Consider the following 26,512-nt stretch of genomic DNA (forward strand, 5'->3'; position numbering starts at 1 on the left):
ACAGTGTAATGGTTTGGAACAGCAGCTTTTCATTTCAGCAAGTTTATATTACAGTATATGTCTCCTTGAGCTAAGAGATCATTTGTTTAAATTACTTGATTATATGTAATGATCCTTCTCTTATAAAACAAGATTCAACATTGCCACTGGGGGAGAGGGTGGAAACATCACAGAAATTTAACAAGAAAGAAAAAATACTATACAACTCTTGCTGTAATAAAACATTAGGAGGATTTTTACTTGACTGTTAAAAAAGAGCAAAGCTAGAAACATGTTTTACCCCAACTATTAACATTAACTCTTCATTCACAGAGTATAATGTACAGTTTTGATCAAGCTACAGGATCCACATGCTCACAAAATATTTAACAAATTATGCTATTAAATACATAGCATGGAATTAGCCTCCAACAATTTATGCCATTGCCTCCTGCCACTTTGTTTTCCTAAACCTTGGAGTTCGATTCACATATGTCAGATTGTTTTATTTTTAGCCTAATAGGGATTGGAAATAATTAATTTCAAATACCAGAAAGTTTATGGTTTCAAAAATGTCTTTTGCATTTCTATAGAATGAAATGAGAATAAAAATTCAAATTCAATAGAATTTGAGAGCTTAAAAAGTAAAATCATTTACCAGAGAGTTGGAAAGCAGCTTACACATATATTATGGAATTTTCTGAAACTATCCCACAGGGCAGACAGGAAAAATAAGAGCTCACCTATCAACCTATTTTTTTTATTCTGCAACTTTTAAGATGAAAAGGGTGGATCTTGTCTTTCTACACTTAATTGAGCTTAACTAAGGGAAGATGGACCTGCTCCCAAATGAGAACAGACTGATGGAAAGTGATATATTTATCCTGTTGAAATCATTTATCAGTCTGGATCCTCCCACTGCTTCCCAGAAGCAGTTCCTGTTTGCCCACCCTCATTAGGCCAATTCCAGCTTCTCCTAAGCCCCAGTGAGGAGGGGTGGCAGGGGTGGTGCTGCCCTCCTGCTTGCTGCCTCTGGAGCAGACAGGACACTGCTGATCTCTGCTACCTGGGGACACTCGGCTCCTCTGCAGGAGCAGGTCCTGCCCAGGGATCCCAGTGAGCAGGGGAAGCAGAAAATACAACACAGTTACTCAGTCTGACATAAGATTAACTTCTAAAGAAAATAAATAAATAAACTCCCAATATAATAATCTCTCCATCATTCATGTTTTATCATGAGCGTAATCCTGAAGTCCTTCTGTTTCTGGAGGCACAGACAGTTCTGAATAAAAATTATTTCATATTTAATTAAACCAAACATTTACATATTGGACAAGAACAGGAAATGCTGGCTATAAATACACTTTCTGACCACCCAGCCTCACTTTTCCACAGCACAGTGGCTGCACTATGAGGGGGAAGAACTTGTGTTCTCCCACAAATGAAAACAATTGTACTTTTTGAGAGAGCTCTTGTTGATCTACGTTTAAACACACAAACCCAAGGAGAAAAACACTGTTCAGAGCATCCCTTCCTCTACCCACCCCCACAGGACATCATCACTCCTGGACAACACTCACAGCCTTTGCCTGTGTGTCCAACATGAGGTGAGAAAAAGACAGATGATCAAGAGTCAAAGTGAATATGCCTGCATGGAAGGGTGAATCATTATTAGATGTCAAAGCTTTCACCAACAATTTTCACCGTAGCTTAAGAAAACAGCTAAATTTATCCTAAACATAGATATTTCTTGTGCTAACCACCCAGAATAGTATTTTTCTAATACATAGAAGCTTAGTCTCCAACCATTCATCTGGTAACATAACTTGTTTGGGGTTTGGTTTAGGAGCTATCACAGATTCACAGCATAAATATATATAGGTGTTTATGTATGTTCGTACACATACCTGCAACTTTTTTTTTCCTAGCAGAAGCATCTGATTTGGGGCTCTAGTTAGAATTTTTTTATTTAGTAATCAGGTTTTTACACTGTCAACAAATACTTTTCAAAATATAAAAGTAATTTCTTGGCTACAGCTAGCTTTTCCAATAAGATGCTTTATGAGACACAGTTGGTCCTGCCAGGCAGAAGTTTGAAATAGACAAAGGATCATTTTCACCCCAATTTACAGCTGGCATGGCAAGGAAGGATAATCACCTGGGGCAGAGGATTTTTACATTATCCTGCTTCGATACATGTCTTACATTATCCTGCTTCGATCCAGCTGAAGGCTTCAAAACCAGAAACACCATCCTTCAAGAGTTGCAACAGTGTCTCAAGTTACTAAACACGGATCATTGATAAGCATTTACACTCTTAAGTTAATAGACAAGAAGGAATTAATAATAAACAAAAAAGTACCAAAGCACCCAAACAAACAGCCGTGTTTTTCACCGGGCAGAAATCCCCTTTCCCTGTTCCCCAGCAAGTAGTCCTTGCTATGCTGAAATCGAACTGCTGGAAGAAGAGCCCAGGACTGGGGTACCAGGCAGGAGCAGCTGTATGACCCTGCCTACACAGGCAGGGCTACCAGGGGACAGCCACCAGGCAGCCAGGCTGCTCACCATCCACCTTCCCCACGTCCTCAGCATCCACCAAACCTGCTGTGCCTGTACTCCAGCTAATGCACAGCTTTGTTTATTTTGGGCTAACTCACACTCACCCACATCTATACTAACATGGGCAGCACCTTCCTCTTCCCTTTTAATGCTCTTTTTATCTTAATAAAAATGCTATTTACCATATTTCTAAAAGATTGATTTGTGTTCTCCAGGTGTTTTAAGCTATGCAGCAGTTTAATATCAAATATAAAACAGAAAAATTAACTATACTGCAAACTTTCCGGTAGCAATGCAAATATACGCCTTAACAGATATACCCAGGTTGAAATATCTAAGGAGAGGAGTCAACATATCCATCTTCATTAAGTTTGACTTCAAATACTAAAGATGGGAGTAAATCACCCCCTGATGCTGTGGGCAGAGCCAAATTAATTTTAGCCATTGCCTCTTTCCACAGGCAGGGCTCACTCAGAGATGCTGAAGGCCACACACAGGCCCATGGTCACACAGAAATGCCACAGCCAGTCAGCACAGGGGGCTCCAGCAGCTCTGAGCACAACTAAGGGGTAAAACACAGAGTGGTGAAACATATTTGCTCTCATATTAAAGCCTGCTAGGTCAGCATTTTTTGGATCAACACCTTTGGTTTCATGTGCTCGCTTGTGTTGGGAGATAATCCCAGGGTCTGCTGTGCTGAACACCCAGAAGCAATGTGGGACAGGAGCAGTGCAGGCTGATCACCTCCCTCTGGCTCTGGGTGTGCAAAGGGGGCACGTTTGGTAGGTTGCAGAGCATTTTGCCAAGATACCAAAACTCCCATTTGTTCCCTCTGTCATTTGGCCATTCGCAACACATAAGAATGAGAAAACCAGAGTGCTGGGCAGATTTTCTCCCTGTGGTGTACAAAGCTAGAAGGCACCACGTGCCACCAGCTCCCACCTGGCCAGCCACCCTGCCAGCCCCACCGCCCCTGCAGGTGGGCAGGGGACCAAGTTGTTGACTTTCTTCCCTCCTGGCCACTTTGGGAATCAGCAGTCACATCTCCCCAAGCCAAAGAAGCTGGGCACAGCAGATGGCTGCCAAAATAAAGAAAAAAAAAACTAATAGAAAGAAAAGAAAAACAATCACCCAGCTCCTGGGTGGCACAGGCAGGAATTTTGCTGCCATCCCCTAGAAGATGCTTCAGATCTCCTGCTGTGGGCTCAGTGTTGAACTCCCTGCCACTGCTTGGGCAGGAAACAGTGCTGCCCAGGACAGACATTTGCCCAAACCCTCTATGAACAACACCAAGCCAAAAAACGTAAATCTAAAGCAGCAGCCCTCAAAGCTGCCTGGTGGGACTGGACAGCCAGGGCACTGCAGCTCCCTGCGAGTGGGGGGCACTCGATGGCAGAGAGCACATCAGCACTCGGGCAGCCCTGGATACCAAATTAGTGGTCCTGAACATATACAATTTGAGAAATAATTAACTGCACTGTGAAACACTGATAACTTCAAGTATTAAAAACATAATCTCACATATTAAAATGAATTTACTAAAATCAAATCAACAGCTCAGTGTCCTCTGAATTTCCTCCAGTCAGCTAATTTAATTAATCATTTTGTTCACTTGGATATAGATTTTAGATTTGCGTTTTGCCATCAGAAAATACCTTGTGCAATAGTACAAGATCTCCACAAAGAAAATTAATTTTTACAGGGATTGGATTTCATTCCCTTAAGCTGAAATTCTGATCACTAAGCAGCAAGAACACTGCTGTAGCACACAGGATATCGCTCAGGATGTGACCGTTTCCTCTTGTTTTAAGCTACTTTAAAAAAAAAAAATCTCAAATTAGCAACAGAGTATTGCTTTTGATTAGCAGCAGAGGGACTGTGAGCACACGGGGCCCAATCCAGCTACTTAGAAGTTTTGCTTTTAACTTTGATGGAAATTAAATAGGAATGTAATTCAGTGCAGCAGAATCTGTTCTTGAAATGCAGTTCCAGCGTTAAGCCCGTGAGTGCATCACTGCTTTTCCTCTCCAAAGCCCTCAGTGCATCCACAAGCCCCCGGTGCTGGCTCACTCTGGGGCCTGTCCCCTGTCCCAGGGCCGGATGCTGCTCCACACCGTGCCAGGAGCAAGGTCACAGCCCTGCCAGGCCCAGGGGTGGGCAGAGCCACGCACGCCTGGGTCCTCCCCAGAGCTGGACACGTGTGACCATAGGAGACAACACCCTCCCCTGTGTCTTCTTCAGGGTATAACACCACACCCTCCCTCTCTTAGACCTGTACCAACCTCATTGTTACTGACTTTGGCACTACTCAAGTAAATTGTGTAAATAAAAGAATACAGTGGTGCAGTTGTTCACACCCCAAAACTGAATTTTGAGGGGAGTACTTGAAAAGTTCAGCTCAGAGTGCTTTTATCAGCATCTTTCAAATGCCATTTTCAAGCATACCTTAAAATCAGGCCCATCTTCTCAACCTGTGTAATCCTGAAAAGTGAACTTGAGAGGGTCACATCCTGTATTGCTCCAAAACTCACTTAGCCTTGACTCTCCTATGTTTGTGTTGGTAGGACTTTGCTTAAATAACCCATTTGTTGGGCTAACACAACATTTTGCTTGGCTTGCAAGCCCCATCTGGGTAAATGCACATTTCCCTTGTTTCATTTTTCGATAATTTTCTTCTGTAGTCATTTAATTGACCTTACAAAGATGCTTGCAGAAGTTTAAATGAGGCATAGTTAGAGCTTTCAAAAATACATATAATTACACACACCTACAGACTCTAAGGAAAAAGTAAGAAACAAGAACTGATCCTGAAGAGCCCAACAGGAGATTTGCAAAGTTTTGGTTTAACACCAGCAGCTGCATATTTGGAGTTTATGGCAGATAAAGGACTTTCACAGAATTGGGACACGTAGCATTTTTATACTGGCACCACCCCATTGCTAGCTGAACCCACCACAGTGCTGCAGCAACTGAAGCTGTGTAGTTTGGCCAGACCCTCTCCATTTGTAAAGATGGACTTTATCAGGTGCTTTAGGATCCTTGATGCATCCATATGTCCCATCCCTCTCTGAAACACCAATGGGAAGCTCAGCACTAGCAGCAGTGTTACACAGCAGCCAGTTGAACTCAGCAAGTTTCACACCTTTAATGACAGTGGAAAAGTCTGACAGATTAATACAAACCAAAGTCTTAAAATTACCCCCACAGAAATCAGTCGTGGACCCAGAAAGTGAAGTGAGAGATTTTGTCTGCTTAATGAGAGCAGAGGGGGCCAGATACAGGCTCAGAGCAACAAAAATCAATCTTGCACACAAAAAAAAGGACAAAGGGGCAGGTAGGACAGCGTTGAGGGGAGGGCCAGGTTGACAAGCTTCTCCGAAAAGAAGGGCAAGTCTTTCCTAGGAACTGGAGTACCCAGGCAAAGGTCAATGGAGGGGGCAGAATGTATGTCAGCTAGGGCATAAAGTATTGCAAAAGTAGAAAAAAAAAAATCAAAAGGAAAAGAGGACTTGGCTGGACAAAAATCTAATCCTACTACTATTAGGGATTACAGGACCTCTGGGTCAGCAGCAACTTGAGATCAGCACTACTGCAACTACCTGTGCCATGCTGAGAGCTAAAACCAGAGCAAACAGCAGGCGCCACTTCATCATTCCTGGCCCCTACCCCACCAAACCATGAGCAAGAAGCACTGAGACACTTGGGAACGCAACACAGGGACATCAGCCATCTCCAGGGACCCCGGCCTACCCTCCATAAATATTTTGTGTCTTAGAAAGTCAGCGGAGCCCACACCTGACAGCAATCCCTGTAAACAGAAGAGTCCCAGGTTAAAAGAGGCAGATCTTTTGTCTGTGAAGCAAGAGCCCAAAAGGAGGAGCGAGGGTGGCAGGCGAGCGAGCAGGGCTGCAGAGCTGCTCCAGCAGCGCCAGCGGACAGCTCGCAGCCCTCCTGCCGCAGCAGCGCCGAGGTGCCGACCCAGGGAGGGGGAGGCAGCGAGCCGGGACCCGAGGGGCTTTGCTGCAGAATTCAGACCTCGGGCTGGCGTGCTCCAGGGAGCGGCAGCTCGGGTATGTGGAGCAATTTAAAGGTGGAGGCTGGCAGACGTATTGCACACGGACTGAGACTGCAGTGCAGCACCGAGGCTGGAAAAAGGGTCGTGCTGGTCCAGCTCGTCCCTTCGAGCCCGGAGCGACACGCGAGGCAGGAGCGGGAGCCCAGAGCCGTGCCCCCCGCCCGCTCGGGTGTCTGCCGGACAGACCCCACCACCGACACCTCTGGCAGATGGCCGCCCCCCGGCCTCAGCCCATCCCTCACAAAAATTACATAAATTCAAACAAGGCAGGGAAGGGGGGGATAAAAAAAGGAGGAAAACAAATCAGCATCATTTCAGAGCGGTACAAATAGGAGGCTCGGCTGGCTGCAGGAGAAACCAGCTGATGCAATTATGCTGGCGGCCGGCAGTAGACCATCTGCCCGGCCCCCGGGTTGCTGTTGTTGCAGTCTCAGCGGGGCTCGCTCCCAGAAGAGCGGGGCCCCGCGGCCGGAGGGAGCCATCTGCCCGGCCCCGGGCTGTCGGAGCGGCGCTCCGCGGGGGCGGCCCGGGAGCCAGACCCCGCCAGCGGCCCCGGGCACGGACACGCGGGGCCCGCCCGGCCGGCTCAGGGGCCGCAATGGGCAGCTGCCCTGCGTCTTCTGCAGGGGATTTGCTCGCCTCCCGTGCCACCACACAAACCGGTTGTGTTTGTGGAGCATCTTTGCGCCTGCTTGTGTTTAGCGTTAACGCGGTGTGCATGGCGGGGAGTCTGGGACATCCCCCATCCTTCGGGGAGCGGTGGGGACACTGAGGAACCAGTGACAGCCACCCCATCCCACAGAGCTGCCCCAGGGTTGGGCCCCAAACCTGTACCCCATGATTTACGCCACAGTGAGGGTGATGACTGCCACCTTCATTTATATTTTATCATTCCTATGTTTGTCAATAAAACACAAATAGAAAATGACAACAAGAGGGAAAGGGATGAGCTCTGTCAAGGAAATTTGACGAGAATGCAGTTCTGAGGACTTCTATTGCAAGTAGCTGCCTTTGCTAAGGCACGGCAGGTACATTTGATCCTTCCGGAGTTTTCCCACTTACACCATGTCTACTCTGGGGGTATGGGAAGTGCCCTGCATCACCCAGGGCTTGTGCTGGGTATCGCCTGGAGCCAAGTTTCAGTAACAAGTCTGCTCTCACTGACAAGGTTTCTACAAACTTGTCAAGCTCAAACAGAAAGAGGTAAGAAATTGTAGATTTTTTTTTTCCTTTTTAACCATATCAAGTCCATACACCTATTGCTGCCCCAGGCTCAGTCTGAGCATTCATCTGCAATCAATTAAACAAACAATCCAGTGTCCAAGTGGATTTCATTCTGAATTTAAACTTTCAGTCTATAAAAATTTATAATTTTCCACTCCCAAATTAATTGCTATTCAGAAAGAAATTAAGTAGGGAGGGATGCAAGCCCGTGCCAATCCATCTCACCACTTCCCCAGCACTGACAAGTCCCTGGGCACTGAGCACAGCAAAACTGCCCATGGCCAATTTCCTGGGCCATTATTTCAGGACTGGCAGCTTCAGGAGGGATGCAAACTAAGAGACACAGTACTTCCCCCACCCCTTGCTGCCCCCAGCCAATGCCAGCCCCATTCCATCCCCGCACCTCCCTGCAGCCTAATGCCTTCCTCTCTAAAGCTAAAGCTTGAGACCAGCAGTGACAAGGCTGATGAACCCATTAACAAGTACTTACACAAAACGTGGGTGTGAGTTATCAGACCACACTTACACTTCAGTTTTAATTTAGACAATGTCTGGAACTGTTGTCAGTCACATCTGAACTATTTATCTCTTGAAGTGAATAAAGGAAAGGGAACTCTGAACATGGCCAGGACTGGCCCAGCCTGTCACCACATCCCCACTCCCACAGAGCATTTGCCTGTATGAGCTGCTCACCATTTGCTGAAGCTCTCTCAGCAGATTTGGGGGGCTTCCCTCCTTCTTTCACCCTCCTGTTGTTTCTAGAGGTTTGAGACCAGAGCTACAATTGACCAGCACCCCCTCCTACTGCCTGGGGACATCAGCTCAGACTGGACCATCAGCGAAGGGTACATGTGTAAAACCTCATTTCGGATGGAAACCAGACTGAAATGCTGCATGTGACCTCATTTTTTAGTGGCCATGTGTGTGACATAACCAAGGGCCAAATTCAGTGACAAACCTAAGTCAGGTTATGCTGTGTAATAAACAGTATCCACAGACTATCCCCTCCTTCACATTTTCAAGGACTCTTTCCCTTTCCCTTTCCTCTGTTCCTTTTCCCACATGGAGCTGAATGTAAAGATGAGCTGGGAATGCTGGAAGCAGAGCTGCTGCACTGCAGGGAACCCAACATGAAGCCAGGCAGGGGCCAAAGCACCCAACAACAGTGGAACAAATGTAAAAGTAGGAGTGGAGTGGAAAGCTCCATGCTGTACTTAAAGGAGGATTACGTTTCCTGCTACTCCACCTTATGACAATGCAAGCCCAGGGGTACCCAGGCAGAAATAACTCCAAATTTCATCAGCCATGATTACAGCCTCTACCACAGGATGACACAGTTTATATAACAGAGAGGCAAAGAGAATTGCTCTCAAGTTTCAGGATGCAAATGGTTAATACTGCTCACTAAAAGCCATTCTCATTATAATGAGGCAAGGAATAAAGGGGATTAAAGTAACTTAAACTGAAATCTTGTCCTCTTTTGTGATACAGGTTAGAAGGAAAAACAGCAGTTCTGATACTGCAGAAAAACTTGTAGTGCTTCCTTTCTACAGGAGGGAAATTATTCTCAGGCTTTGTTAGTACCAATCCTGCACTCCCTTCACTCACAAGTTTTGTCCTTGGGCCCACAAGGGTCCAAGAAGTTCTTTGTGGAAGAGAGAACATCACAAGGAGCCCAGCAAAGGGCATCATCACTGGCTCCTGCTTATCCCTTAGTGCCCAGGCTGGGCAAGGAGCCCCGGCACCCACAAACCACAGGGGCCAGTGCCAGGGTGGATTCACTTGGTTGCACAGAGTGTAATAAAAAGCTATTTTAAGATTTTTAGATGCCTTCAAATAATGTTCTCATTGCTGTAGCTACCCAGCATAAACTAAATAAAATCTCTAATATCTAAAACACAGTACCTTTTTTCCAAAAACATGGAAACGGGGAGGGAAGAATGTACAAACCAAAACAAGTAGGTATACTTCTTGTGGGATCTGCACTATGGAAGAAATGCAGAGCAAGTCCCCCTTCTCCCTAGAGGGTCTTTTTTCAAGAGGGAGAATAATAATAATGTAGTAATAATAAGCACTTATATAGTGCTTTACATTTTCAAAGCACTGTGTAAACATCAACTAATGGGACACAGTAGAATAAGTAGTGTCTAAAATGAGTTTATGTACTGCATTATATTTTTCTACAAAGTGGCTGGGGCTGGTTTTAAAATTAAATTCCCCCACATATTGATACTAGTGCAAATGAACCTCCTTTAAAGAAATGTAACAAAACCATTTCTCATTAGTTACCCTCGACAACCTTCATATTTCCAAATTTTGGCTCAAAGCAAATCACTTCGTTTCATGGGTGCAAAATGCATTTCGTTTCACAAGAATAGGTGGGCTAACTGCTTAGGGTGATATACCAGTAAACTTGTAGGCACATGCCAATGCTTTCTGAGAGAAAGTCACTAGAAGATTCAAAATATTTCATAGAAGGAAGTCTTAAGGAAAGAAACTGAAACATACAGAGAGCTGGAACTATTGCTACCTTGTGGACAGATGAGCAAGGCAACCAGCACCTTCTCAGTACAAGACTACACAGCAAGGAAAGAAGCCTCTATACTGGAACTAGAAATCAAGCATCACTTTCCATTTTATACAACAGAGTTAACAGGAAAATAATCTGTAATAGGGAAAATGAAGCAACAACAAAGCAAACCCAAATATTATGACCTGAACTGTAACATTGGTGTTACATTTCACTTTCACCTATACAGCATCTCACAGTGTTTAATAAATTCATTCACTCTACTCTCCAAGGCACAAATGTTATATCCTCTTTGCATACAACTAAGATAGAAAACATTGAAAGAGGAAAGAAAAAAAAAAAATTGACACATGATCATTCTTCCAGAATCCATGGTAGAGGCAGAAGGGGAAAAATCTGACTCCAAGTCTCTTCTAGTAGCCTGGAGTATCTTATTATTTTGCAAACTTTTCATTCTTTATTATCAATGATTTGCTTTACAGAAAACCCAGGTGCTTCTGTCATGAACCAGAGCCCAGCATACTACAGCATGTAAGCACAGAATGAAAAGGCTGCCCAGGACTAAAGCAACTGAGGAATGGTTTGGTTTTTTTCTCATATTCTCAAGCTATGAATCAAATGCCAGTCAAAAATGCCATGCTGAATATATCTACCTTTAGGCATGCGCTTAACTGTAAGTATATGAGTAATCCCAGCGGTTTCAGATTTGGGGATTTTAATAGTTGTATGGTTTTCATAACTACAGGAAAAACCCTTTCCAACAAACTGCCAGTGTGACTCCCTGTTGTACTACACCACAATTACTGGAACATATTTGGTATTTCTCAAGAGGTTCAGATAATGAAGAATCCTCCAAATTTTCTATTAGCCCAAACTCAGGAATTCTGCATCAGGGAGTTAACAGCAGAACAGACTGTGTACGTTAGGTATTGCAAAAGAAAGAGAAAGAGAGGCAGAAATATTTATAAAATGTAAACCTTCCTTTTTTAAGTAAGGCTGTTTGTGAGCCCAGACTGCAGCTCAACCAATGCTATTGCACAAGCATGCCAAGTTAAACATCTTATTCTCCTGTATTCCTTTACAAGAGGCAAATTTCTTCATATTTTCACACCACAGAGTTTTCCAAAATCTGAACAAGATTAATATTAAATAAGAAAACACACAATAAACCAGTCTTTTATTCTTTGTTGTGCTATTGGTTTAACACTGAATCACAGGCTTCTACTAAAAACACACATCATTAGTTACACTTACAAGGAAATGTTTTTTAAAAGCAAGGAAAGGTACAATGTTGTGGTTGCTTTGGGGTTTTTGTTTGTTGGTTTTCCTTCTTGGCAAACAACCAATTCTTTTACTTCATGTGACTAAAAATAAGAAAATGAGGGGAAGGGGGGAGGAAGGTAGGGGGAGGGGGGATCCTTCCTTACAGGGAAAGCCATCAAAATTTGCTGCTTCAGAAATTATCCCAGTAAGAATACAAACAAGCAGGAGGCACTGCTGCAACTAGAGAGGCCAGGCTGGCCACAAGCTTCATGGGCCCAAGGACACCAGGTGCTTTGGGCAGCAGAGGCTTTGTCCTCCACAAAGCCACTGTGACATTTTAAGCCCAGGCAGGACATTCATGGGACGTGGTGCTATTGCACCATAGTCAAAATTTGCCCCAAGAAAACAGACTATAAAGTAGCCAAAAGAGCTGGAATTTACCATAGTATCTCCTGTTACCCAAGCACGGGAGACAGATCGGCCTCTGCCAAAGAACTGTCTGGCATTTAAGTAGCAGGATTAGCACAAGCACCCACTTGGTGGTGCGGGCCCCATGGTGACACAGTCTATGGTGCACGCTAAAAGCAGAATAACAAATCTCCCTTTCCCTTGAGATACATAACCTAATTTCTTAGTGGCATTATTTCTACTATGTTAGAACAGAGAAGAAAATTGTTCCCCAGCAATGCTGCCTCACACAAGGCAGCTGCCAGCAATTCACCAGCACAGGAAAGTGAAAGATGCTGGCCAAACTCTGGTCCAGGCGCCTTCTCCCTGCCTCGCAGAAGGAGCTCTGCCCTTCTCTGCTTTGCATTCCTTTCAGAGCACAGCTGCCTGCTCGGCTGGGCCCCCATCCAGAGGGGAACAAGGAGCAGCATCCAGCCACTGCAGGAACACAGCACCAAGCACTCCACAGCTCACACCTCTGCTGGGACATATTGTGCCAGGAATGGCAGAGAGCACCAAGCACTTGAACAACTTGAGTCTACTCTTCATAACTTCCAGTGAACTTCTTCAGGCTGTACCCCTTTGCACCCTGTGCTTCACTATGGATCTGAGCACTTGCTCCAACAGCCACCATTGTTGAGCACATTCTCAGGGGGCTCACAGCCCGCCCACCAGCCCCCTGCAGATACACCTGCACACCCACTTCCCACACAAGGGGCCACAGCTCAGCCTCCCCACCTGAGGCTCTTTCCACAAAGGTTTGACGCAAAGCAATGGAACTCGGACACTGATATGGAGGCTTTCCCTACCCTAACACACCCCAGACCTGTGCAGGGCCAGCAGGGAGCTACAGGGTTACTTTTCTGGTGGGCTGGTAGGTCAAACTGGCTCTGAAGGAAGCTCGGAAGGCAGCAGGACAAGGATCCAGAAAGAGAAGAACTAACCCCATCAGATCTGCCCTCACCTGGAGCAGCCTTGGGCACAGCCATGGGACTGGGCCAAGCAGCTGAGAGGCAAAAAGCAGTTTCACAGGCTGAGTGCAAGGTAATGGCAGCCTCAAACCAACCAGGGATCATCTCCATGCTCCCTTCCAGAGCAGCGTGCCAACATATGCCAATTTGCAGACTGTATTTAATCCAGGGGCAACATCAAATCAAGAAAATCTTCAGAAAAAAACAAACTTGTTGGGATGTACCAATAAAAGAAAATCAAGTCCAGCCAGCAGTAGACAGTAAGAAGGAGAAGCAGATAAATTCCGTCTAATAAAGGGGCCAACTGCCTTCAGCTTCCCAAAAGAGCAGGATTACCACATCTCCTCCCCACCAGGGCCTCAGCAGCTCCCACCATGGGCTCACCATGAGCAGTGGCTGAGGCTGGACTCTGGGCTCACTACCCAGCAGGCAAGCCCACCCTGCCCTATCCTGCCCTGCTTGCTTCCTTCCCTGAAGGCACTTCCAGGGCTGTGGTCATGTTCTCCCTAACTGCAAGGAGCAAAACCAGCAAAGATTCAAAGGAGGAAAAACAAGCAAAGAGGCTTCAACCTGGGGAGGAAATCCTACCTGTAAGTATTCCCTCTCAAGCTTCCCAAGCTCCACAGTGGGCCAGATGCAATAGGAAGGGAAACAAAGCTCCTGGAGGGACTTCACGGACATTTTCTTAGGTTACAGATATGTAGGAATCATCATGGCAATTTCCCTGCCTGTCCCATAGTTGGGCTATTTTCCCTTGAAATCATCATCTGTGCATAAATTAAAAATCAAGTTCTTGGTGGCTACCTCAAGCAATGTTTTTATTAGGTGGTTTGAGGTTTGCTAGGAGACAAGAATTTACAGCTGGCATGTGCACCACCCCCAGTGCTTGGACAAACAGGCAGGCTAGAAGAGACCACATATAGCCAGGCAAAACACTTTTCTCCCAGATAAGACCTGCAGAAACAATACTGCATTTTCTAAGGTTCATTTGAAGGGAGTTTTCCAACAGCACTCTGAGAGACAGCAGAAACAAACAATTTTGCTTCCTTTTACCTTAACACTGTGGGACAGAAAGGTTTTAGCAGCCTCTGCTCTGGAGGCAGCCAGGACCTCCAAAGTCTCTGGAGACAGCAATTTCTCTACCTGCCTTTTTGTTTGCTCAAGTTTTGCACCACATTGGCTTTGCTCATGCCAGTCAGACAGCAGCGGGTTTTAAGCCAGTAGCCAGGTTTTAAGTCTGATGTCTTCAGCTGTGCCACTAACTGCTACAACAGAGAGAACATTTCTTGGATGGCCGTGTGTGGGGATACAAAAACCTCATTTACAACTTGGCATCTCAAGGAGGACAGGGTGGTACAGCAGCAGGTGACAAATTAAAAGCTCATTTTTATATGCACTTTCTTTGGAGCCACATTTTGAATACAGACCCACTGGCAAGGGGGAAAACCATAACTCGGATACCTCTTTATGAAAATATGCATTATGTCTTTGGGAGAATTCCTGGTGCATGTCAGAGCAGCCAGCAAACCCCATTTGTGAGCAATCTGCCTGCATAACACCAACAGCCCCACCACCAACACAGCATCCTTCTGCCAATTGCAGGGGGTTTGTGCCCCCAGGCCCCTGAGCAGCAGCTCCTGCTGCAGCCAGGGACACCCGGCGGTGCAGCCTGGCAGCTCTGCAGGCAGGGCCGGCAGCTCCCCCTCCACAGCACCCTCGGGGCACTGCAGCCAGGCACACCACGCCTCTGCCAAGCATCTCTCAGGGGTGGGGGCTTTCAGACCCTCACCTTTATATTCAGGCTTATTACTGAATCTACTTATATTGAGAAGAATGAAAAAAGAAGCTCTCTGTTAAGTGTTTGAGACAAAAAATAGTAATAAAAATAAATCAAATTTGAGTTCTAAAATGAATATCACTTATCTGTTATCAAGCAGGAAAGAAAACACCCATGAAATTATAGGAATCAGATCAATGGGCTCATATACAAGCATTGACTAAAGAGCCAAAGACAAGCACTCAGCGTTTCATTTTAAAACAGCTCATAATGCATTGTACCATACTCCTCAAGTATGCTCAGAATCAGACCAAAGTACTTCTTTATCTTTAAAAAAAAAAGAAAAAAAATCTTTGAGGCAACAACTTTGGCAGCCAGAGTTGCCTACCACATTACCCACAATGTATCCCTGACAGAAACACACCATTTTTTCTACATAATTCTAGCATAAACATAAATAAGGTGCAAGTCACACACAGCCTTCCTTCTCTACTTCCCTACCCTGGTATTTTCAGTACTCTGCCACATCCCACATGCCCTCTGGGGGAACAGTCTGGTCAGTAAAAGCAAAGAAATTATAAAGGGCAAGGCATGCCATTTTCCTAGAAATAAAGGAGGCCATGAACAAATTACCCAACCAAAATGCATCCACAGAATTCAGCAATAAATAATACACAAGCTTGGCAATACTGTGTAATCCAGTATCTCTTTACTCATGTGAGTAATCTAATGAAGCAATAGAAATCTGAGTAATAGCTTGAATAAGTAAATTAGAACAAAGCTACATTTACCTATCAAGCAAAATAGCCAGAATGCTGCTGCTTTTTTCAGCACAGCAGGCAGGCTCATGCATCAGAAAAACTTCCTTGCATTTTGCAACCATTTTAGTTGGCCCAACAAAAGATATTACCTATTCCTCTAAGCTTTCTCTTTCATTTACACACAAAGACACATTATCTACTATATGTATTTGTGAATATTCACAGAGTAAGTGTTGAAAGCCTACTTTTTCCAGTTACCAACCTGATCTCCCCTTCTGTCCAAAACCCTGAACAATTGTGAGTCCTCACAGGCCAAGTTCAGATACTGCCATGATCCTAAAATAGTTGAAACGCCAAGAACTCATGACTGCAATCACACTTGTCCTCAAATGTCTCTATAGTAAACAGAAAATAACTATATAGCACAACAAATGCACTCCTCCAGGCAGGAAAGCACTGTCACTGTCTCGTAAGAGCAGAAAAGCTATTTTGTTTAAGTCATTTACATGTCTAGTGGTTTTTTTCCTACTTATGCATAATCACATACTTTTCCATGGAGCTGGAGTCACTTTTCAGATCTGTTCCTCTCTCAGTCTTTAGATTTAAACTTCAAAATAATATCGATACAGTTCCAGGTAAGCCAACCTCCACGCCAAGGCTTTGCACCTAATTATCAGGCACCCTCCATACTCAAATTGCAGCAACAGATTTTCTACTTTCCCTGTTTTATTTCTCTCTCTGTTTAGCCTTTCCACTTCCCAAAGCATGAAGTTCAGCCTTCTACCATGTTTTTTCTCTCCCTCCTTTTAGTTTGCCCTTTTTTCAGACATGAAATTGAAAGAATGCAGAATCACAGCCACTTTCTCTCATGTAAATCTGTACCTGCTTACAATGACAGATGTTAAACACAACCCAGGTCTCTTGGGCTTCCCCAGTGCCATCTAGGAGCTCCACAGCCCTGCTGCATCTTCTGCACCTTGAACCTTCCCAGTGCTCCCCTGGAAATCCTCCCAGCAGCAATCTCAGAGCCAGCAGAAGGAGCAGGAGACACTCTCTCCAGCATTAGATCCTGAATGACCATTCCCATAAAATCTCTTTGCTGCTCCTGCTCTTGCAATTGCAGTGCAAGGAATGAAACTAAAATCCAGCCCCCACCAAGGCCTGTAAGAAACACTACCACAAAAACAAGACAGAGCCCTCACCCTACAGCTGATGGGAGCCTACTCACAGTCTTCTAACACAAATCTCAATTAACAGTGCTATTCAGAGAGCTTGGACTTACACTTAAACATACAACCCAGCTCCAATTACTATCAAGGAAAAACAAAATGTACTCACACTAAAGACAGCAAAAACAGATACACACCCAGCACAGTACACTACCTCTACTTTGCACCACTCCCTTTCTAAAGCACGTGGCAAGTCTGTCTTCACCAACATTATCCTCATTACCACTCAGCTACCCACCATGTGAAGCAAGTTCCAGCAATCAGCAGGTGGATGCTTGGCTAAGCTGCCTCAGTAATAACCCAGAAAAACCTCCTATCAGCCAGGTGAGGATCATCAAGAAATGAACAGAGCTGCGAATTTAAGTACCTGGTGAAGGGTACCTAGACCCTCACCCCAATCTCTATATTACCTGTAGGCAAATACTACATAAAGCCAGTAACAGCTTTTGTGAGTCCAATCGATTGAGTGGTTAAACTTGTTCAGTCAGCAGGCAACCAAGGGAGGCATATATTTTAATGGTAGATGTGGAAACAAAGGAATTTTGATTAGCCTTGGGACTGGAGGGGGTAAAAATACTGGTTTAGGATTTTCCCAGGATATGCATATTAAGAACTTGTCTTTTTGCCCTCTGTGTAATTTTTTTTAATATTTGGAAAGCAGAATTAGGCCACATTTGACCAAACCTCCAGAGCCTAGCAAGAGCCAACAGAGACCGGAGTACAGCGACTTGTTAATTCTTGTACTTTTACTCATAACAGGATTTCACTAGTGAGCAATGCATTTTCTGCAGTGCTATCAGAGGCTTAAACAAACTGTTTCTCTACAAGGAGGGATCTTTCCCTCTGCTTCGCTTTAAAACCTGAATGCATTGTTTACGTTCTCTAATATCAACTAGAAATAACTTCTGTGTGAAGAAACTCCAACTGTTACACTTCTGAAGCAGCCTTCGTTATCAGTGCCAGACTCAAGGAGAACATGACTGCGGGTGATGCTACAAAGAGAGACGAGATCAACCCTACTAGAAATTGCCCAGGAGAACACACAGGTAGGGTGGGTTTAAATGAGATCACAACTGAGATTATTTCACCCCCAGCATACCCAAGTGAGCCCTTCAGGTCTCCTGAGTGGCCTCTATGCAGCAAAGGAAACACTCCTCTGCCACAAAGGCTGCCTTACATTTGTACTTGCCACGCTGCAGTAGCAATAAGTCCTTTACTGTTTGTTCAGCTCTTGAAAGTCCTGTAAAGCATTCACCATTCACCTGTCACACTGCACAAACTGAGCCCTTTGAAATGAAAATCTAAAAGTAAATGTGTTAGTCAACGGCTGTTGCTGCAACAAGAAGCAAGCCCGACACCAGCGAGCCTTCAGGCAGGTAATTCAGTTCAACACGAGACCAGTGAACAACAGTATGTTTTATTTAATTAGGATGAACAGAAGAGATAAACCTCACAGCAGGGCGGGTAATGACAACATTTCAAAAATAATTCATGCCCAGGTAACAAAAGGGCAAATTTCAATTACATAAAAAAGCTAAAAAGTTGACTTAATACATCCAAGGGGGAAGAGGGAAAAAATTAATTATTGTACTGCATATGATTAACAAGTGGCATTTACAAGCTCTACAAATTGGTCTTTCTGTTGCCTAATCTGTGGCTAGAAAGGAAAAGGTTTTCTTTTTAAGCAAGTGCAAACAATATAATGAAGGTGCTTATGGCGAGATTCAGATGGGTATTGCAGTGCTACCTGAAGTAAGTAATTCTGTGGAAAGCTAATGCTATCCATCAACCCACAGTACCACAGGGAGATCTGTGAGTCCCTTCCAAATGGCAGCACCCACTTCCCAAAACCATTGGGTCCCTTTGTTTACATTTTTGAAAACAAGCCATTGCAAAAGGTCGAAGCCTGAGCCTTCTGTATCTGGAAATGTCACAAGAGACCATTTAGTCCCTGCACATCCTTCTGCTCCCCAGAATAATGGGACTCCAACAAGCCACCATAATTCAGTGCTGCACATATCTATACATCTAGGTGTTGTCAAAAAGATGTAGTACTTAAAATTCCCATCACCTTATTTATCTAAGAAAAAAAGGAACTAGCTTTTCTCCATTTACTAATGGACATCAGGAAAGAAAATGCATGAGAATCTACTTCTGGGCTCCCAAACATGTGGAATAAATGCACATAAGAACTCAGAGCTGGTCCTCACTTGGCTCCAGCTCCCACCTGCACTCGCTGAGTCTGTGTCCACCAACACACACACCAAAGGCAGGCCCTCCCCTCCAGCACCATTTGTCAGTCAAGATTTAGCAGGAGTCTCTAATAGGTTTTATATTAGTAGTATTTCATTTCGCCAGCACATTTACTAGGATACAAGGGAATATAATAGCCACGCTTTTTCAGAGGCATTTACAGAGAACATTGATGGAGTGATGAGGATCTGATACAGGCATTTTATAAGACAGTTCAATTATTGTGGGTAACTAATAATCTTTTGTGTAAAAGAATATGATAATAATATGACGCATGAGACCAGGAGATTATTTCTTTTTCCAAAAAAATGTGATTTGCATTTTTCAAACGTTGAAATAATCTAAAACTGATTTCACAAATTGGAATTGGAAAGCAAGATAAAAATTAGCCAATTCAATAAAAATAGCCAAGTAAACAATTACAAGTGCACTTATCAAATAGAAGTAAATATTAATTCTACAGTATGAGAAAGTCTCCTCATTCACAAAGCCAGCAGGTGAGGTAGGGTTTTTAAAATGTTTACTGTAGTAATTGATCACTGGATACCACCTCAAGTACTCAATTTAGTTAATTTAACCAAGCTTAAACCACTTACCCACGTTTAACCTAAAAGTTAATTTGGCACCAAACAATAGATAAAACCAAGCCAAAGCCACATCTACGATAAGACAATCTGTATTTACACAAGCTTAACACATCTACAAAACATCATTTTTATATCCAATTCAGAGGATGGCATGAACATCTGCTTTCACTTCAAGACATTAATTTTCAATTATTGAAGAAAAACAAAATAAATCCTGACAAATTACTGGTAACTGTAGAATCTTTTGTTACTCTATTAGTTTATAATAGTAATTTAGAAATCCTACAATTAACATCCTATGAGAGGTCTCTGATTTTTTTTTTTTTGCATGTGTCATCTGAAGCAATTCAGCAGTGAATGATGTTCCTTAACTTGTGCTGATTGTACACAAATATTTTTGAAGAAAAACATAGGAAGAATTCTCCTAGAGCTGTACAATGGTAGTTATTCTTCTTCAATGGCTTTAGACATAGAGTCACTAAAAATATGAGATTTCTATTTTCTTCCCATTTATATTTAAATGTTTTATGTTACCTTTCCCACTCTTTTCAATTTTTGGCCATGTTTATTCGTAATATTCACTGAGACCAATGGGAGCAGGCCGCAATTAAAAGATGTTTGCACACAGGCAGGAGTTTCAATCAGTAAAACCAGTTAAATACCACCCAGATCCCGGCCAGCAGAGCATACCAGAGGGAAAGAAAGGCAGGAAAATGGGACTTGTGGAGTTCAGAGGAGAACGCTGCTAGGCTTGTAGCAGAATACACAGGCAAAAATTAAAAACTGCAGGCTAATCCCTGAAGGCAGTGCTCGGAATACTGCATGGATTCAAACACTCTCAGGGCACCAGCCCCACAATGAAACACCAACATCTCCAATTATTCCTAATCCCCCAAAAGCTACACTTGATAAAGAACAATCAAGAGCATAATCTTATTTGATATGAGTTTTATCAATTTTAGCTGCTGCTTTCACTGTATCAATAAAATTCCACCGAAACTTGAATGAACTGTAAAATTAAAGGATAATCACACAAGTCTCTTGTATTTGGCAATTATGATTATACTTGTCAAAATTTAATTTGTAGAATGTACTGTTCCAGTACCTTCAGGTTCTTCTTTATCAGCTGGGAAAAAAGGAAAATTATATCTTTAAGACAAGTATGAAAGACATTGTTACTTCCACAGTCAACTCTGTAACTGAGCTCCAACATTGTATAATTGACTTTGCAAGCAGAACAACAGCAATATAACAAAGAAAATGTCAGTGTTTTCACAGCGCTAATCTATAGCACTAGGAGGGCCTCCTGCTGTCAGCCAGAGCTGACAATACAATAGCTTTCAAAGGGATATTACCATCATGCTTTTATTCTTGACATCAATCAAGACAAAGAGAATCCTTTTCACAAGACATTCAAAATCAAACCTTTGTATGAGCAGATAGGTAAAACAGCATTCCTTTAAAGAAGATCATTCATAGCAATCAACTAATTGGAACTCAGCAAATGGTTGAAGTATTTTTATTTACTTTGCAGATAACGAAGTAATGAGCAACCCCCCTTTTCTCTTCTTGACTGACACAAATGAGGCAGGTAGGGTGTGAATCAAAAGTTTCTATCAGCATTTTTTGCCAACAGAAAGCAAAAAAATATGACAGCAATTCTGCAACTTCAAGTAGGATAACAAATCTAGAGTTAATTAGTGCATTCTTTTGCAAAACAGTTTGATTACCAACGAGCACGTTTATGCACAGAATACCCCCGCAAGCTGACAGCAATTTGCAGAACTGTCAAATTCAGCAGCCAAAGTGCATCTGATGCCTAAAACCTCGTGCCAATGCGAGCCCAGTCCCACAAAGGGCACTCCAGTAATGCCTCAATTACCATTGCATGGGACTGGAAATCCACGGGTTGCTGTTACCCACATCTCAGCATGGCGACGTCCAGAACCACCTCCAACACAAGAAGCTGCAGTTTGAGCAAGGGGAAGAAGGAAGACCTGTCCTCCTCAGCCCCCTGAGTGGGCTGGGTGCCCCCCACTCCCTGTAGTAGCCAGCACCAAACAAACTTTTCAGGACCCCGGTGTTAGTATCAGTGCTCATTAGCTGTAATGGGGGACAAGACGGAGTGCTTTGACGTTGACAGCTGTGTTACGTTCTGGGGTTCAGGTCCACGTGGTTTTAACAACACTGACTAAAGTATAACTCTTCCTTAGAAAGAACTGTAAAAACTCTCAGCAGCTGAGGTTACTGGTAACAGGGCAAGAGTCTGTGCTGAGGAAAATTACTTTCCTGGGCTTCATCTGTGATATGAAGTAAAGCTTCAGAAAGTATTTTACTCCATCACTGCTACCACCACACTGTCCCCTAAGTGTTCATTTTGTAAACCAGCAGAGACTCAACACTCACACTTTTATTCCATTCTCATTGATGTGAAACCACCTTCCTTTAAGCCAACATTGTCTCCAACCACCAGCTATAAGGTTAGCATCTTCAAGTTTGCACAAACTGATGGTCAAAACAAATCAGTGAATTGTATTGCAAATCATAAATCCCATGTCAGGGGGAAGCCCAGGGCTACTGCTGGAGTTACAGCTGCAGGAATTACTGTAAGTTTCTGCCAGGCTGAACCTGAGACCTCATAATACAGCACAGGGGCCACCTGACCTGCAGCTGTGCTGGCATCCACTTTGGGTTTGCTATCACTTCATTTGCAATAACGCGCATCTAAGACTTGTCAACATTCAATACTTCTGTCAAAGTCAATCATTTCTTTAAAGTCACCATTGCTCCTACTTAAAATGCAGGCAACTTGCTTTTTGCATGCAGAATAATCCCTTTCATCACAGGCACAGACTGATCCTATTTTAGTGCATAATCTTTTTGAATGAAAAAGGATACACAAATCTCATAGTAGTTAATAAATAGCAAAGCTGCAATACAAAGTGAAATAAAAGATGGAAAAGAGAAAAATGTTGCATTATTTTAAGTCCTAAATGCCACACATATATCCACATAATTTATGCTTGTTCTCTTCTCAGTTGAATTGGGAAACCTATGACCTCAGAGTGCCTTTATTTATTACATCTCAATTATTTCCATGGAAACGTGTACTGTGGCAATCTACTGGGTTGCCAGCTCCCTAGACCACAAAATGTATACAACGGACTTTTTACAAGCAGAAGATATGGGTGAATAGAAAGGAATGAAGAATTTCTTTATCCTACATGCACACATGAGCTGTCTCCTATTATCCAGAATTTCACCCAGATTCAGCTCATTCTTAGACTCCCCGTTAGGCAGCTCAAACTAAGACCTGTAATTTACATCCAGATTTTGCTGAAGCTGGAAACAATTTTTTGTGCCTAGAGACATCAAAAATATTTATAATCTTTAAAAACTGGGCTTCACCCAGCTCACTGTTGCAAAGACCTTCTAGAATTTTCTGCATTACAGGGATAATGTTTCTCAGTTATGACTTGCCAGTAAGCTACCTACTTTAATTCATAAATGTGAGCACATAAATAATGATCAGTTCTATATCAGAATTAGAGTAAAAATTTCATTATAAAGTATCAACCACTTGCAAGAGATATTGTAGCCTAAAAGTAACGAGGAAGAAAACAAAAGAGTAATAAATGGTAAATATCTAAAATTGTATGTCACAAAATGTCAAGGTTTACTAACTGAGCTTCTAGAGCAAAGACTGTTTGCACTGGCATAGAACTATTTCCTGAATGTTAAATGTTACACTTGAGCACAGGAAAATATTTTAAACTTCAGAGGCCTGGCCACTAAATGTGATCCCCTCATCTGAGAGAAGTCATGACCCAAGGCCTGCTCCACCGTCCTCAAACTGTGATTCTTTTAGTTTCAAACAATGTATTTCAGAGCATCCCCTAGAAATAGCTCTATCTCTGCCTTTCTTCTGCCCAGAGACTGTAACATTCATCTACCAATTACTGAAGTAGCTGCATTAGCAGATTGTCCGGGATTGCGGAGGGTCACAATGCCACGCTGCAAACCTGCCCCACAGCACAATGCTAAAAGGTGCTCTTAGTTTGGGGAAAAATTATTAAGGGAGTTGTACAAAGATAAAGGACTGACTTTACAAAAACTTGGTAAACATTTGAAGCACATACAACTACACTGCAATCATCTATTAATGAACGGATATTTCACAAATAATATAAAATGGCAATGGATGTGGTTTCAATTTGTTCTTTAGCTGATCGATTAACTGCATGCTAATTTTTGTCCACTTACAAGTTACTTAATTACAAAAGCTTTGGACTTTTTGTTTCATCTTCTAGGCGTCCAAAGTTCTGATCCTTTTGTGTTTCTACAACAAAGCCTCCGGTCCACTGAGTTTGCGACTTCTGCTTTGTGCAGAGGACAATAAAACCTTCCCCAACATCAGCTAACCTCCTCGTGGCTGGGAGCGAAAGGCTTCTGGAATCACGCTTTCTCTCTCGCACCCATTCACTTAAAAGTCAAAAAGCTGGCAATGCGTGCAGTGCGGCGCGGGGCTGGTCCTGGCCCTCCCTTTACGTTTCTCCAACAGCTGTTTTGTTACGGAGGTAAACAGGAGATTTTAAACACCGCTTCGCTGGGCATGGAGAAGAATACGCATAGTTTAATGTCTAACCTTTACTCATAAACCCGTTACTAAATTTGGCTATTGTTTCTTCAAGCCCAAGCAAATTCTTAACCCCTATCTATCAAATCGGGTTTAATTCTCCCCTTCTTTCACCACCCTTACGCGCATTGGACAGAAGGAGCAAACAGACGGCGCTACTATTCCCAGTCATAAAGGAACATTAATTTCGGGCTAACCGGCTAAAACACGAGTGAACTCATTCCTCCCTTCCTCGGCCCGCCGATGCGCCACCGCACCCGAGCATCACCGCAAAACTTTCCTCCCTCCCCGCCTCAACGATGCCACCGGCTTCTTTCATCAATTATCGCGACACGTGTCGCCGGCGAGTCTCGGCCGGCGCCGCGGTACCCACACAACCCCGGAACGGACGGCGGGCGGGCGGATGCCCCGCGCAGGGACACGCCGTGGGTTCCGGGGGGGTCTCCGCCACCACCAGCCCGTACCGGGGGGGGATTCGCAATCCCCGCCAAGCCGGGCCCCGGCCCTGATTGGCCGCGTCGCGGCGGCGGAGGCGGCGGCGGCGGCTGCCCGGGGCCGCGGCGGCGGCGGGGGCCGGTGGAGGATGCCTTACCTTTCACCGAGCGGGGCTTGGCTTGCTTCCTCCTGGACATGTCCGGGCGCCGTGGCTCGTCCTCCTCCTCCTCGTCTTCCTCCTGTCCCTTCCTTCTCTTCCTCTCCCTGCCTTCTCTCTCGGCCCCCCGCCCCCCGCACCTCCAAACTTTGCGAGGAGAAGCGGCAGCAGCGGGATCGATTATTTGATTTTCTCACTTCTTTCGCCTGTTGCAATGCGGCAAGTTCAACTCCTCTTTCCAACCCCTCGGGCACCTTCCCCGGGGAAAAAAAAAATTTAAAAAAAGAAAAAAGAAAGAAAAAAGAAAAATCGCGGGCGCAACAGTTGCAATATTTTTTCCTTTTTTTTTTTTTTTTGTTGTTGTTTGTTTGGGTTTTTGGTTTGTTTTGGGTTTTTTTTGTTCCTTCCCTCCCCCCCCCCCTTGGATGTGCAAATTCTACCGACGCAAAGCGAGCCCGGCCCGCGCCTCCACCCGCCTTTTTGTTCTCTTTAAAGTTTGCAGGCGCCCTGCGGCTCAGTCCGGCTCGCACTTTCGGAATAATAAATTTTTTTTAAAGGAGAAAAAAAAAAGAGGGAAAAAAAAAAAAAAAGCAGCAGAGCCCTGTGCGGGGTCCCTGGGTATGGGGTGGGGGAGGGCACGCGGCGAGAACTCTGTCTAAACCCACGAGGAGCTCCGGCCCCGGCAATCCGGGGCGCTCCGGGGGTGCGACCTTGTTGCGATTTTCCTAAATCCTCCCTCGGCCGCGCTCGGCCCCCTCCCTCCCTCTCTGCCCGCTCGCCCCCGGCTGCCTCTCCCTTCCTCGCCCCCGCCGCTGACCGGGGAGGGCGACGAGTCCTTTTTTATGCTGGCGGCGGGGGCCGAGGGGCGGCCGCCCCGTGTCCCCGGCGCGGCGCGGCCGGCCGTGCGCGGCGCGGAGCTGGAGCTGGGCGGGCGGGCGGGTGGGCTCCCCGCGGCCGGCCGCGCTCGCCGCCGCCTTCCCCTGCACGCACGCACTTCGCGGAACAAGGTAAGTGCTTCTTTGCATCGATGCCGGGGCCGCTAGCTGCCTCCATGGGTTATTCGCTGGAAGGTGGCACCGCTCCTGCCTTCATTGCTGCCGCTGCTGCCGCTGCTGCCCTGGGTTTTTATTTTCTTTAGCTCTCGCCAGCCTCCCTCTCTTTTCTTTGTCCTGGCTCCTTTTCCTCCTCCTGATCTTGCTGCTGGGGCTGCAGTGCAGACACACATAATAAAGCCAGGCTTGGCTGGAAATGTAGCTGAGTCCCAGCAGGAGGATGTGAGGAGTGGAGTCCCGGCGGGGGAGCGCTCTGATCCCGTAGGGAGCCCCGCGCAGCCTGCGCCGATCAGACGGAGAGAGAGCCAACAGCACCGAGCCATGGACGGCCCGGGAAATACAGCGGCCGCCCGCAAAACGCGGACCGCCGCCGCGGACCGGACTCGCGGCCGCGCCGAGCCGCCGCCCCCCCTTCTCCCCCCCGCCCCGTCGGGTCCGGCCCGGCCCGGCCCGGCCCGGCCGGCGCTGGGTCCGCGGCCCGGCCCGCGGAGCGCAGCCCCCGCGCAGACGGGCCGGGCCCGCCGCCCGTGGTCTGCACCGGGGCGGGGGCACCGAAATCCCCCCCGAGCGCAAGGGC

The 26,512-nt window shown here is 45.0% G+C and overlaps 1 protein-coding gene across 5 annotated transcripts in view; it reads right to left on the reverse strand.

The window, feature by feature from the left end:
* ZNF423 (zinc finger protein 423) overlaps positions 1–26,276 on the reverse strand; it is a 228,206-nt gene extending 201,930 nt beyond the window's left edge. Inside the window, exons 1-2 of one of the 5 annotated variants that reach the window (XM_031505849.2) lie at positions 25,874–26,276; positions 24,884–25,137 (exon numbers count right to left, since the gene is read on the reverse strand). In XM_031505849.2, coding sequence (XP_031361709.1) covers positions 24,884–24,923 — 40 coding nt within the window. In that variant the 5' untranslated portion in view covers positions 24,924–25,137; positions 25,874–26,276. Of the gene's footprint in view, positions 1–24,883; positions 25,586–25,700; positions 25,786–25,873 lie in introns of those variants that run through there. The other 4 variants (XM_021536121.3, XM_077786322.1, XM_021536124.2 and 1 more) reach the window with 4 other exon arrangements.
* Positions 26,277–26,512: the final 236 nt, after the last annotated feature.

Source organism: Lonchura striata, chromosome 13 (assembly GCF_046129695.1).
Source record: "Lonchura striata isolate bLonStr1 chromosome 13, bLonStr1.mat, whole genome shotgun sequence".
NCBI classification, from domain to species: Eukaryota; Metazoa; Chordata; class Aves; order Passeriformes; family Estrildidae; genus Lonchura; species Lonchura striata.